The 13,964-nt window shown below is 39.2% G+C and overlaps 1 protein-coding gene across 9 annotated transcripts in view; it reads left to right on the top strand.

Annotated features, from left to right (window-relative positions):
• CAPRIN2 (caprin family member 2) overlaps nucleotides 1-7,824 on the top strand; it is a 41,448-nt gene extending 33,624 nt beyond the window's left edge. For 3 of the 9 annotated variants that reach the window (XM_066368884.1, XM_066368885.1, XM_066368892.1), the window contains 5 exons: nucleotides 633-801; nucleotides 2,592-2,774; nucleotides 3,486-3,586; nucleotides 5,574-5,637; nucleotides 6,870-7,824. In XM_066368884.1, coding sequence (XP_066224981.1) covers nucleotides 633-801; nucleotides 2,592-2,774; nucleotides 3,486-3,586; nucleotides 5,574-5,637; nucleotides 6,870-7,438 — 1,086 coding nt within the window. In that variant the 3' untranslated portion in view covers nucleotides 7,439-7,824. Of the gene's footprint in view, nucleotides 1-632; nucleotides 802-2,591; nucleotides 2,775-3,485; nucleotides 3,587-5,573; nucleotides 5,638-6,825 lie in introns of all 9 variants that reach the window. The other 6 variants (XM_066368889.1, XM_066368893.1, XM_066368887.1 and 3 more) reach the window with 5 other exon arrangements.
• Nucleotides 7,825-13,964: the final 6,140 nt, after the last annotated feature.

Genomic DNA, 13,964 nt, shown 5'->3' with positions numbered 1-13,964 from the left:
CACTATACTGTTTTCTACAGTGGCTGCACCATTTTACATTCTTTTTTTTTTTTTAGTGAGATGAGGGGAGATAGTGAGACAGACTCGCACATGTGCCCTGACAGGGATCTACTCGGCAGCCCCGTCTGGGGTTGATGCTTGAGTACTGAGATATATTTAGCTCCTGAGGCTGATGCTTGGACTAACCAAGCCACTGGCTGTGGGAGTGGAAGAGGGAGAGAACGGAGAGAGGGAGACCGAGAATTGAACCCGGAACATCCATATACCGGGGCCACACTCCACCACTGAGCCACCAGCCAGGGACCGTTTTACATTCTTATCAGCACAAGAATTCCAGTTTGGCTACAACTTTGCCAACACTTGGATTTTTTTTTTTTTAAATAATAGCCATCCTAATGGGTATGATGAAGTGGTATCTCAGCATGTTTTTTATTTGTTTCCTTAATAACCAATGATGTTGAGCATCTTTTTAAGGTGCTTATTGGCCATTTATCTTCTTTGGAGACATGCTTGTTCAAGTCATTTGTCCATCAAGTAGAAGTTTTTGAATGTTGTAGAGTTTTGCTGGATGTCACCCTTAATAATTTTCTATGAAACTTCACAAATAACTCAGCACACCCTTGTTTTTTAAGGTATTTAATGTTAATGTACCTCTGCCTTCACGGAAAGAACAAGAAATGAAAGAACCCCCTTATTCACCTGGCTACCATCAGAGTTTTACTACAGCAAGTACACAAACACCGCTCCGGTGCCAACTGCCAGCTATACACGTAGAACAAACTGTTATTTCTCAAGAGACTGGTAAGATCTTTTTATACGATATTTTGAAGACTTAGATGACAGCTAATTGAATGGAAAGTAAGTCTGTAGTGACACTTTAGCAGTTCTTTCCTGAGTAGTAAACATAATCTTTCCATATTCAAGTGCTGACAAATGGTTAATGCCATTTTCTCTAGTTAAGTTCACTATTTTAACCTTTATAGAGGTGGAACTTGGATGGTTTTATAAAAAACATATAGGTTCATATTTTTAAACCTGACTGGTTTGATTGCCATAGACAGTTATAGAGGTAGATAGCGCATTGTCCAGTTGCTTTTGTGAAAAAAAATTTTTTTTAGTGAGAGAGAGAGACAGACACAGGAAGGGAGAGAGATGAGAAGCATCAACTCATAGTTGTGGCACCTTAGTTGTTCATTGATTGCTTTCTCATATGTGCCTTGTCCGGGTGTGGGGAGCTCCTGCAGAACTAGTGACCCCTTGCTCAAGCCAGTGACTTTGGGCTCAAGTCAGCGACCTTGGGGTCATGTCTGATCCCATGCTCAAGCTGGTGAGCCTGTGCTCAAGGTGGATTAGCCTGCGCTCAAGCTGGTGGCCTCCGAGTTTTGAACCTGGGCCTTCAGCATTCGAGTTTGACCCTCTATCCACTGCGCCACCACCTGGTCAGGAATGAAAGTTTTGAAACCATTCTGTTAACTCTTTTAGCACAGACATATGGCTATTTGGCCTTTCTTCTTTCTTATAATAAAAGTATTGATTAATGTGATGATATAATTTAGTGTGCTTATTCCACTGTTTGCTTAGAGAGGATAGATGATTTTGATCTTTCATGCTATTCTAAATCATGAAAGAATAAGCAACTTTGTAGTTATTTCCTAATATAAGAAGCACTTGTAGATTTTTAGTGTTGGTATTTCAGACCCCTTTTGAGTTTTCTAAAACTTCAACCTGAGCAAATGAATTGTGCATTGCGGGTTCTTGGTTAATCACAAGACGTGGCAAATGTAAATCCCTGGACCTAGTCATAAACAACCTCATTCTGTTCTCACCTGTGCTGTGAACACATAGGGCAGGTGATTTACTTGAAGGATATTTTTGGTATATGCCTTCCCAATTACAGTAGTATGAAGATTTGTTTTCTTTTACTCCTTGATGTGGAATATTTAGCCTTTTTTCTTTAATTGTGGTAAAATAAATTTTATGTCATTTTAACCACTTTTAAGTGTATAGTTCCATAGCATTAAGTACATTCAGACTTTTTTTTTTTTACCTTCTCCTACTGAAACGGTGTAGCTGTTTAATACTAACTCTCCGTTCCCCTTTCCCTCCACACGGGCAAGCACCATTCTACCCCGTCACTGAATCTGACTCCTCCAGGTGCTCCTTATGTAAGTGCTGTGGCAAGAATTGCCCTTTTGTGACTGGGCTCTTCCCTTGGCACGTGTCCTCAAGGTTCTTCCGTGTTGTGACATGTATCAGGACTTCCTTCCATTTTACGGCTGAATAATGTTCTGTTTAAATAGAAAGGGTGGGGCACAAGTAGATGTACAGTTGTGAGTACGTGAAGCGCAGTTTATTCTTATATTATTATTTATTAATTATTGTATTATTTTCACATGAGCAACTGTAAATCTACTTGTACCCCACCTTGTATATAGAGGCCTCTCTTTATATATTTATACATATATGGCACCATTTTTTTTAAGGGAGAAAATTGTATTAAAGGTTTTGATATAGTGACTTTTTTAAGTATAAAGAATATTGAATCTTTTATTACAATTTAACTCTTTGGCTTTAAAACTTGTTTCCTTAAGCAGCAAGTTATCCTGATGGAACTGTTCAAGTAAGCAATGGTAGCCTTGCCTTTTACCCAGCACAGACGAGTGTATTTCCCAGACCCTCTCCACCATTTTTCAGTAGCCGGGGATCCGTTAGAGGATGTACGCGTGGTGGGAGATTACTAACCAGCACGTGTCGGTCCCCTGGTGGCTATAAAGGTATGCTCTGCATAAACTGTAATTGTACTAAATTATTTTGTCTGTAGATTTACTTGACTCAAACTATTTTTACTTTATCTGTGTCTTTTTGTAGTTGTCATTTATAATGTAGTAAAGAAGTCCCTATTTCTACAAAAGACAGTATTTTCTGGTATACCTATTCTCTATAACAGAGGAACTTTTTGTATGAAAAGCAGATTCATCCTGTTATTTACTAAAGTGAAAGACTGAGCATCTTTTTTTTAGGAATGAATTTTGGTGTTCATATTTGAATAGTTTTTCTTCTTTTGTTAATTGATTGCTAAGACTGTGTCATAATTTTCTAGTTATTTGTCTATCAGAGTATGCCACAGATTTAAAAACATAAACTTTGAGACTGGAATAGTGATACTCTCTTTAGTTTTAAATACGGTTCCAAGTGTTCCAGTCACAGCTGGTTGTTAGCAACATCCTCTGCATAAAAGCCGGAACTATCTACCTACTTACCCTCCACCGTTTCCCAGCCCCCCTCACGCCAGCTACAGGTAGCTTATTTGAAGGCAGCAGTAAGACACATTGTGGAAGCAATATTAATAGAGTTTGCTTAACGAAGACATAAATCTAATGTTGGCATTATAAGATCAATTAACTTTTAAAATGGTATACAATTAGACTATTTAAAAGTGTAGTGTAATTTTGTTCATAATTTTATGTAAGTTGTTTATTTATTAGGTTTTGATACTTATAGAGGACCTCCTTCAGTTTCCAATGGAAATTATAGCCAGCTACAATTCCAAGCTAGAGAGTATCCTGGAACACCTTATTCCCAAAGGGTAAGAATAGTTGTCATCGTTGAATAGTAGTGCAGTTGTTGATGTTAAACTATAGCACAGTCGTAATTGGTTTCGTATGAATTTGTACTTGTAAATACTGTGAAGAGTTTAGTTGGAAGCTTTTCTGATAACCCATGGAGGGTAAATGACAACTGAGAGGGTCTGAAGGACTTTATTAGTCATGTCGTTTGTATTAACTCATTTACTCCTCCATTCTATAAGAGAAACTGGGGTGCAGCAACAAGTTAAGGAACTTGTCTAAGGTCACTCAGCAAGTAAACAGTACAACTAGGTTTAGAATGCAGCTTAACTCCAGAGCGCATGATTTTAACTTTACTGCCTTAAATTTAACTTTTCTAGATATCAAGTATAGCAAAGTCCTCTTTTCATAAGTTTAATTTTATTTTGTTTATTCTGATTTGAGTAGCTCAGTAGATTTTTCTCGACTACAAATGATAAAACTTTGACAGGAGGATGTTAGAGATTCTACTCGAACACACCACGGGACCTTCTGGTCATTGGTCATATAAGAATATATGATATATGCTGACATCAACATTTTCAGTTTTGAAGTTTTATAAGCCTGTAAGTGTGGGATCATACTGAGTTCTGTTGGAATGATACACAGAGCTTACAGGTATATGAGGTAAGATGGTCTTTACAAAAGCAGTAAAGACCACGAAAGAGGTGACACACCTTGGAGAACATACCAAGTCACCTAATGACTTAAGTGTGACCCTTGATTTCATCGTGTCTCTTGTTGCGTGACCACAGGCATGTTACTTAAACTTTCTGGGCTCTAGTTCCTCATCTGTTTAGATGCAAACTCATCTGTGTCAATTACTCATCCTACTCTGAAGTGTTGTGAAGTATACTCCATGAGGTATTCTGAAGATCAGTGAATACCCCTCTGCTTATCACCACAGTGCTAGGTGTAGATTGAGCATGCAAATACTAGCTGTAATTACATTTTTCTCAGGTACTGTGTGTCAAGGGAGTGCATGTAGACTTCAGTGATGGACCTCCCTGTTAACACCAGTATTCTAATATTTTTCTGTGCTGTTTGTTTTAAAGTTGTTCCCGAGGAAACATAGGATATTAATAATAGTGGTTGCTACTGGAAAGAGGACTAGGAGTCTGGGTAGAGACTTATTATTTTCATTGTATACCTTCTTGTATTGTTTAAATTTTTTTGTTAAACCACTAAATATTCTTTTCATGGGTTGTATGGAGGCAGACGTGTACCATACTTGGGAGGCGGTTTGAAGGGCTGTCTCTTGAACATTTTTTTTTTGAAGTTTATAGATTACATTTCCAAGGACGAATACATTTATACAATGTAATTTTTACCAACTCCCTTGTCAAGACATCACAAAGCCCTAACATACTTTGTAATTGTCGTTACAGTTTGGTGTATAAATAGAGCAAGATTGCAGGAGTCTTCGTTCTTGCTGTATTATCTCCTTTCATATCGAGATGAGGGAACGAGGACCATGTCATGTTTTATCATTTCTCCCATTACCTAGCGTTGCATCTTTCAAATATATTTTCTAGACACTTTCTAGTTTTTGCAAGTATTAACTTACCTAATTGGTCAGGTTCATTAACAGATGAAGCAAATATGGTTATTGTTGCCCTTGTTATTTGTTTTTCTTGGTGTTCGGAAACATCTGAGCCTTTTCAGTTGCTGAAGAAGGCCAGATAAAGGGCTAAGAGGACTTTAAATGTTTTTTTTATTATTTATTGATTGATTTAAAGAGAGAGGAAGAAAGAGAGATAGAAACATTGGTCTGTTCCTGTATGTGTCCTGACCAGGGATCAAACCCACAACCTTGGTATGTCAGGATGATGCGCTAACCAACAGAGCTATCTGGCCAGGGCTAAGAGGACTTGAATCTTACAGATTAACCAGCCAGTAATCCTGGGCAATAACTAATTATTTTCTTGCAATTTTGGTGTCAAGATAAATATCATTTGTTCATTTTAGGATAATTTCCAGCAGTGTTACAGGCGAGGAGGGACATCTGGTGGTCCTCGGGCAAATTCTAGAGGTAAGGACAATTAATGGAGTAGTTTATTTACCCAGAAGTACCTCATCCTCTGTCAGGTCTTCTCCAAATGCATTGTTTTCAGCGTTGCTCTTGCTGAGGGTTTCAGGTTGCTTAAGTTGTAGTACTGAAGACCTGAGAGACATAGACTACTTAGAAAGGCTGTGGAGGTCAGCTTTCAATTTAATTAAAAGTGTTAAGTGTGTGTGTACGTTTCAGTTTTCTTGAGACCAGAGCATAATTTAATCTTAGATACACAGGGTGGGGCAAAAGAGGTGCATAATTGAGAGTATGTGAAACACAGTTTATTCTTATATTACTTTTGTATTTTCTGTACAAATAACTGTAAACCTACTTTTGCCTCAACCTGTATGTTCCCAATGCCAGCTTCACATTGTGTCATGGGATGTTTCAGGACGATGGTTTCTGTAATGATGAGGTCTTGCACCTCTAGTGTCACCACATTATTGATGGGAGTAAGCAACAATTAAGACACGAAACAAAAGCAGGAAACTAAATACTTTTAAAAATGTGAAGGTATTATTTAAAGATTCAGTGTAACTGACAAAATGAAGACTTGTTGAAGATGAACTTTGTCACAGGAAAACAGTTTTTCCTTTTAAGAAAGTAGCCAGTAATCACGTTGCCTTTGCCTTACACCTGAGCAGTGTTTTTGTACGGTGCTCAAAAATTTCATACTATCGCATTAACTTAGAAATCGGGAAGCAAGCATTCATCCTGGGGCTCAGTAACACAGCGAAATGCCCTTGAATGGCTGGTAGTTCTAAAAGTTGGTTCTTTTATGTCATCTCAGTGTTCTTGAGTTTTTCTATGTCAGAGAGCTAGAGTAGGTTTATCACTGAGAAATTAAGAACAGTGAGAATTATGAGAGAAAGATGAAGTTTAAAAAGAATGTTCAAACCTGGGTTTTAGACACTGCTAACCTTAACTAATGGTAAGTTATCTAACCTTTTGGGGCCCTTGTTTTTGTGATGTTAAAAAAGATGAGGCTACTAGACGAGATCATCGAGGTCCCTTCAGGTTTTAGAAGAGTTGTAACAGCCTATTGCCAGGAACATCTTGAAAAGCACACTACAGCTCTAGTTGATTGCTTTTGTTTTGGAATTGACTGTAAAATGTCTCTTCGTTCATGTTTCAGTAGCCAACTAATGTTAAATATTGTGTTTAAAGCTAACTGCTTCATTATGAGAAACTCACTGTTGCTAATAAAACAGCAGGGTGGAGTGATTCTTCTCAGGTGAGCAGCCCAGAAAGAGACAGCGAAACCTTTAACAGCGGTGACTTTGGACAAGGAGAGTCCCGCAGCATGACCCCTGTGGACGTGCCCATGACAAGTCCAGCTGCCACCATACTGCCAGTCCATGTCTACCCCCTGCCTCAGCAGATGCGAGTTGCCTTCTCAGCGGCCAGAACCTCTAATTTCGCCCCTGGAACTTTAGACCAGCCTATTGTGTTTGATCTTCTTCTGAACAACTTGGGAGAAACTTTTGATCTTCAGCTCGGTAGATTTAATTGTCCCGTGAACGGCACTTTCGTTTTCATTTTCCACATGCTAAAGCTGGCAGTGAATGTGCCGCTGTATGTCAACCTCATGAAGAATGAGGAGGTCTTGGTGTCTGCCTACGCCAATGACGGTGCTCCAGACCACGAAACTGCTAGCAATCATGCGGTTCTTCAGCTCTTCCAGGGAGACCAGATATGGTTGCGTTTGCACCGGGGAGCCATTTATGGAAGTAGCTGGAAATATTCTACATTTTCAGGCTATCTTCTTTATCAAGATTGAAAGTCAGTACAGAATTGGCAACGCAAGGATGGTGTTCCAGGTAGTGGGATTAAAGGAAGAGGAGTCTTGACCTCGTGACTACTTGGTTTAGGGCAATGTTTTCATTCCTAGAGGACGGAGGGGGTCCTTATTTTTGTTTTTCTCCCCAAGGTGACAAATTTCAAGCTGAACGACAGTGAGCACTAATCTGGCACTTTATAAATTGTGATGTAGCCTCGCTAGTCAAGCTGTGAATGTGTCTTGTTTGCACTTAATCCTTAACTGTATTGACATTCAGTTTACTAAACCGACTGCCTCAACTTCAGGCAAGTTATGATGCCTTGTTGTGCCTCAATAAAAAAGTTACATGCACCTGCAGTGTCCTTAATTTGATTAAACATTTAGTTTAGAGGTAAAATATTTTAATTTTTAGTATGCATCACTGATAACTCTTTTTTTTTTTTAATGGGGTGACATCAATAAATCAGGATACATATATTCAAAGATAACATGTCCAGGTTATCTTGTCATTCAATTATGTTGCATACCCATCACCCAAAGTCAGATTGTCCTCTGTCACCTTCTATCTAGTTTTCTTTGTGCCCCTCCCCCTCCCCCTTTCCTTCTCCCTCTCCCCCCTCCCCCGTAACCACCACACTCTTATCAATGTCTCTTAGTCTCACTTTTATGTCCCACCTACGTATGGAATAATGCAGTTCCTGGTTTTTTCTGATTTCCTTATTATCAAGATCCCACCATTTTGCTGTAAATGATCCGATGTCATCATTTCTTATGGCTGAGTAGTATTCCATAGTGTATATGTGCCACATCTACTGATAACTCTTAAATAAGGGTATTTATGGGTTCATACTATTATGTGAAAATAAGAAGTCTTTTATATATCAGTTTCTTTTAGAGTTACTTTTTTCTGAGATGTACATGTCATTAAAAGATTGCATCTGTTCTCCATTGACCAACCGTTCTATCTTTTGGTTAGTTATTAGGTACCTAATACATGTTTAATAATATAAGATACAATAGGAGATACACAGGTAATACTACTGGTCCACCGTCAGTAAAGCTTATGATTTCTAGTGGATTCTCAATTTGAGTAGAAAAATATTTAGTCATCAAAAAGCGGAGGTCGCTCTGGCCAGGTGGCTCAGTGTAGAGTTGTCCTGGCACAGCGAGGTCGCGGGTTTGATCTTGGATCCCCGGTCAGGGCACAGATGAAGGCCACCAATGGGTGCACAGCTAAATGGAACAACTGAGTGGCGTGGCAAGTTACTGTTTCTCTTTCTCTTGCCCCTCATTCTTTCACCGCTCCCCCTCTTACTCCTCCCTCTCGCTCTCAAATCAATAGGAAAAAAAACATAGCTCTGTGGTCAGGCAGTGCTGTGTTTGAGTCCTTATTTTGCCACTTGGTAATGGATCTTGGGCAAGTTATTTTACCTCTAAGATATCTTTCTCCTTCTATCCTACCTCTTCCCTCCCCCCCTCTCTTTTTTTTTTTTAAAGATTTATTCATTTTTTTAGAGAGGAGAGAGAGAGAAAGGCAGGAAGCATCAACTTTCATATGTGCCTTGACCAGGCAAGCCTAGGGTTTCGAACCAGTGACCTCAGCGTTCCAGGTCGATGCTTTATCCACTGCGCCACCACAGGTCAGGCATCCCTTCCTCTCTTTTTAAGACCATTTCCCCAAATGTAAAATGAGGATGATGATAGATCAACCTCATAAGGCAGTTGTGAAGTTTAAGAATAGAACCAAAGACTTAACTAAGTGCCTGGCATATGAGGGTTTAGTAGGTGTTAGATGCTGTAATTTTTGTTTCATTCTGATAACTTTGGTGGTCTCCCTGTGTGTACACTGCCTTATGCAGTATAGCGGGCACTGCTATACTATCCATTCTAGATGTATATTCTCACACTTCACAATTTAAGCTTCTTTGTTTCTCATTTATAAGAACTTAATATTTTATTTCTCAATTAAAGAATAGGTTTTTTAAAGTAAGCATTTTGATTGCCATAATCTGGAATATATTAAGGGTTGGACAGAGTCCTTTTTTTTTTTACAGAGACAGTCAAGGATAGACAGGGACAGACAGACAGGAACGGAGAGATGAGAAGCATCAATCATTAGTTTTTCGTTGCACATTGCGACACCTTTGTTCATTGATTGCTTTCTCATTTGTGCCTTGACTGTGGGCCTTCAGCAGACTGAGCAACCCCTTGCTCAAGCTAGCAACCTCGGGTCTAAGCGGGTGAGCTTTTTTGCTCAAGCGAGATGAGCCCGCGCTCAAGCTGGCAACCTCGGGGTCTCGAACCTGGGTCCTCTGCATCCCAATCCGACGCTCTGTCCACTGCGCCACCGCCTGGTCAGGCCAGAAGTCCATTTTTGCTGTGTAACCAGGCAAGCCACTTGCTGAGGCAGAAAGTTTTTGGTTTGATCCTCTCACTCTGGAGTGTTCAGTAATCTCAAGAAGATGATATGAGTATTTAATTATTATAACTAATAATTTTGTTTTGAGTTCTGTGTGGGTCCAGCAATTAAATCTTGAAGACATTTAACTTTCCATGGTGTTAAATGTTACAGTAGCATTCTCAAGCTAGAGGGTGTAATGTGATTCATTATTTAACAACTTTTTCAGTTCATGGTAGGTATTTTGTGGGCTAGTATTCTAGTTAAATAAATTAGTACATGGCTTTTATGTTCAGAACACAAACAAAAAAGTATACAGAAAAGCAGAAACATGATCAAATGATTGAGGGGAAAACTTGATGTTTAAAAGCTGTTGTTGGTTAAGTGTAGTGATGTCTTTCAGCCCTTTTTACCCATTATGTTTTGTACTATATTAGGGTCTTTAGCTTATCTTTTCTCCTGCACACAATCAATGTTTATTTAAATTTGTGAGCACCTGACCTGTGGTGGCACAGTGGATAAAGCATCGACCTGGAAATGCTGAGGTCGCCGGTTCGAAACCCTGGGCTTGCCTGGTCAAGGCACATATGGAAGTTGATGCTTCCAGCTCCTCCCCCTTCTCTCTCTCTGTCTCTTCTCTCTCTCTCTCTGTCTCTCCCTCTCCTCTCTAAAATGAATAAATAAAAAATAAATTTGTGAGCACCTAAAGTTTTTTAAGGTAAGTGTCACAACCAAGTGATTTATTTACTAGGGTATCCTCTCATAATAATAGTCATGTTTTAGTAGAGTATTTTAAATGAAATACTGTTTCATGTAAGGACAGTGAGCTGGAAATTATTCTTAGGCTCATGAGAATAAAAGAACAAGATCTTTGATTCTAAAGCAATAAAGTAACTTTTTGAAGACATAGTTCCTTTGGAAACCTTTAGTAAAATAAAAGTCCAGATATCTTTTACAGAAAGATGTACACAGCTACAGATTTTAGATACATTTACAAGTGATGGAGTGGGGATCTGCAAGTATGTACAGCCCCATTTATGGACCTTGTGTAAAGAACTTTTTTTCTTTTTTTTTTTGTATTTTTCCAAAGTTAGAAGTGGGGAGGCCAGTCAGACAGACTCCTGCATGCGCCCGACCGGGATCCACCCTTCATGCCCACCATGGGGCGATGCTCTGCCCATCTGGGGCGTTGCTCTGTTGTAACTGGAACCATTCTAGTGCCTGAGGCGGAGGCTACTGAGCCATCCTCAGCGCCTGGGCCAACTTTGCTCCAGTGGAGCCTTGGCTGCAGGAAGGGAAGAGAGAGACAGAGAGAGAGAAGGGGGGAAGGGGGGAGAAACAGATGGGCGCTTCTGTGTGCCCTGGCTGGAAATCGAACCTGGGACTTCCACATGCCAGGCTGATGCTCTATCGCTGAGCCAACAGGCCAGGACCTAAAGAACTTATATTTTAATGGGAAGATCATGTAGATATGACCTGAGTGGGAAGGCATTCCAAGTTATTACTAGGTCGTCCTTGAGTCTGTAGATACTTAGTTGCCTTACTGGGGGGTGGAGATGGGAAGCTAAAGTTAGTTTTTCTATTTACTAAATTCTCCCTGGAGTTCTATTTTCTTTTACTTTAAATTGTTTAATCTTTTGTTAAGTGAATTCTCCCCCAAGATTTGGGAGCTGCCGACTCCTATGTCTTCTAAAATGATTTGTGCACAAATGAGGTATTTAAAGCAGGAAATGTGTTTTGAGAGTTTTACTCGCTTCCTGTACCATTTATCTGTTAGCTATCCCAATTTTTGAACTTTCTCAACTCCATAATAGCTATCTTTTTACAGTGCTTTGACATCACATATTGTGTGTAATTCTTTAATCCTTTTAGCAAAGTTAATTCCTTAGTTTTGTGACTGATGTGATCCTTGTGTTAACTAGGATGATAATATTATGTATTAGGGAAATCATTGTTAGGATATAGATACTAAGATTTTCCCATATGAATTCACTCCACTCCTGTGCCAAACACTTTATTTTGATAAAAGAAAATTCTAGATCCTCTACTTGCTCATCTGTCTCAAGGTAATCCTAATCACCATGCTCATAATTAGGCCTATAGGTTTATCCTCACTTTTCAGCTTTTGGGCAAGGGTTGACAACTGATAAATGCAGTTCACTTGCTATACTAGTACAAGATGTTGAATACCAGGTTATAAAATAGTCTTACCCATTATCAATACCAAGAGGGCTGAAGCTCACTAATACTGTTTCTCAAGCATTATTCCTTTATTTTATTTCAAGGGTCACATACCTTGAAATAAATGACTAGTCTTTCCAATATGTGGGTTATCTGATTTGTACCTGGCTTTGGAACTACAAAGATGTTCAGACACATCAAGTTTCAGGTATATCAATTTTACCTGCTGGGAGCAAATCTATACTTGTGTTATTTCTTTGCTTTTTATCACACCCCTGTTTTTTTTCTATTCTATATCTGGATTGTTTACTATTCAGAAGCCTGACATCCTTGACAAGTTCATAAATTTTCTCATCTTTTGTCTCTTAAATTTCACTTTCTGGGAGATTTCCTGGATTATATCTTCCTACATTTTTACAGAGTTTTAAATTTCTGCTACATGTAAAATTTTTAAGTACATTTCTGTTATCTGAATGTCCCTTACATTTAGGTGCTCTGTTCATTTCATGATTGTAGTTTCTATTTCTAAGGATAGTTTAAAAAAAATTTCCTTCTGTAGTCTATTTCCTGCACGTTTTTGATTTCAATCTCTTCTCTGTGTTCTGACACTTGTTTAGTATCTTGTGATAATTGGCTATTTATCTTTAGGCCTGGGGTACCAAAAATGCTTTGATTCAATGCTTTGAATGTGGAGATGGGACTTGTTGACATCTGTGGGGAGGACACCAGGGTGGAGGTATGGTCGAGTTTCTAAAGTGGGACACGAAACCCAGAAGTCAAAGGATGGACACATTTGACTCATATGATTTATTCCCCTAAAGTTTCTGTCTAGGGGTAATAATGTCAAAGGACAAATGATAATCTGCTGTGGGAGGAAATCAATAAGAAAAAGATGGCCCAAAAAAGGGCAACATGTGAAGAGGCAGTTCATACATACATACATACATACAAAAAAGGGATCAATAAGCATACATAATTTTTTTTTTCTTCTCAGAGAGGGACAGGCAGGAAGGGAGAGAGATGAGAAGCATCAAGTCTTCATTGTGGCACCTTAGTTGTTGATTACCTTCTCATATGTGCCTTGACTGGGGGCAGGGGATACAGCAGAGCCAGTGACCCTCTTGCCCAAGGCAGTGACCTTGGGCTCAAGCCAGTGACCATGGGATCACATCGATGATCTCACACTCAAGCTAGTGAGCCCGTGCTCAGCTGGTGACCTCGGGGTCTCGAACATTGGTCCTCTTGTCCCAGTTTGATGCTCTATCCACTGTGCTACTGCCTGGTCAGGCAGCATATGGAAATTTTAAAAGTAGATATTTTCACAAGTATGTGATGAAATTGGCATTCATACTATTAATGGGAAAAAAACTGGTACATTTTTGGAGCGTAAATGAGCAATAATTATCAAGATAGAGTACATGCTTTTTTTTTTTTTTAAAAAAAAAAAAAGAGGGAAAGATAGGGACAGACAGGAAGGGAGAGAGATGAGAAGCATCGATTCTTTGTTGTGGCTCCTTAGTTGTTCATTGATTGCTTTCTCATATGTGCCTTGACTGGGGGCGGGTATAGCAGAGCGAGTGATCCCTTGCTCAAGCCAGCGACCATAGGGAGTGACCCCATGCTCAAGCCGGCGACATTGCACTCAAACTGGTGAGCCAGCACTGACGCCAAAAGCACATGCTTTTTGACTCAGAAATTGTTCTGCTAGAAAATTACAAATAGTTTTGAATTATGTCAAGATATAAACATACAGATATTTTGTATAACATTAAGGAGAGACAATCTAGATGCCTGTCACTAGGAAATTGATTAAGTTAAAATGGAAGAGATGTAACAGAATGTGCAACATTTGTGTAAAAATTTATAAAATCCTGTATCTCTGATTACTTGAGTCATCTTTTTTCTGGTAAGTATGCATACGAACTTTGACAGGGCCAGCCTTAAGGA

Source organism: Saccopteryx leptura, chromosome 2 (assembly GCF_036850995.1).
Source record: "Saccopteryx leptura isolate mSacLep1 chromosome 2, mSacLep1_pri_phased_curated, whole genome shotgun sequence".
Classification (NCBI taxonomy): Eukaryota; Metazoa; Chordata; class Mammalia; order Chiroptera; family Emballonuridae; genus Saccopteryx; species Saccopteryx leptura.
This window is presented reverse-complemented; position numbering and strand designations above follow the sequence as displayed.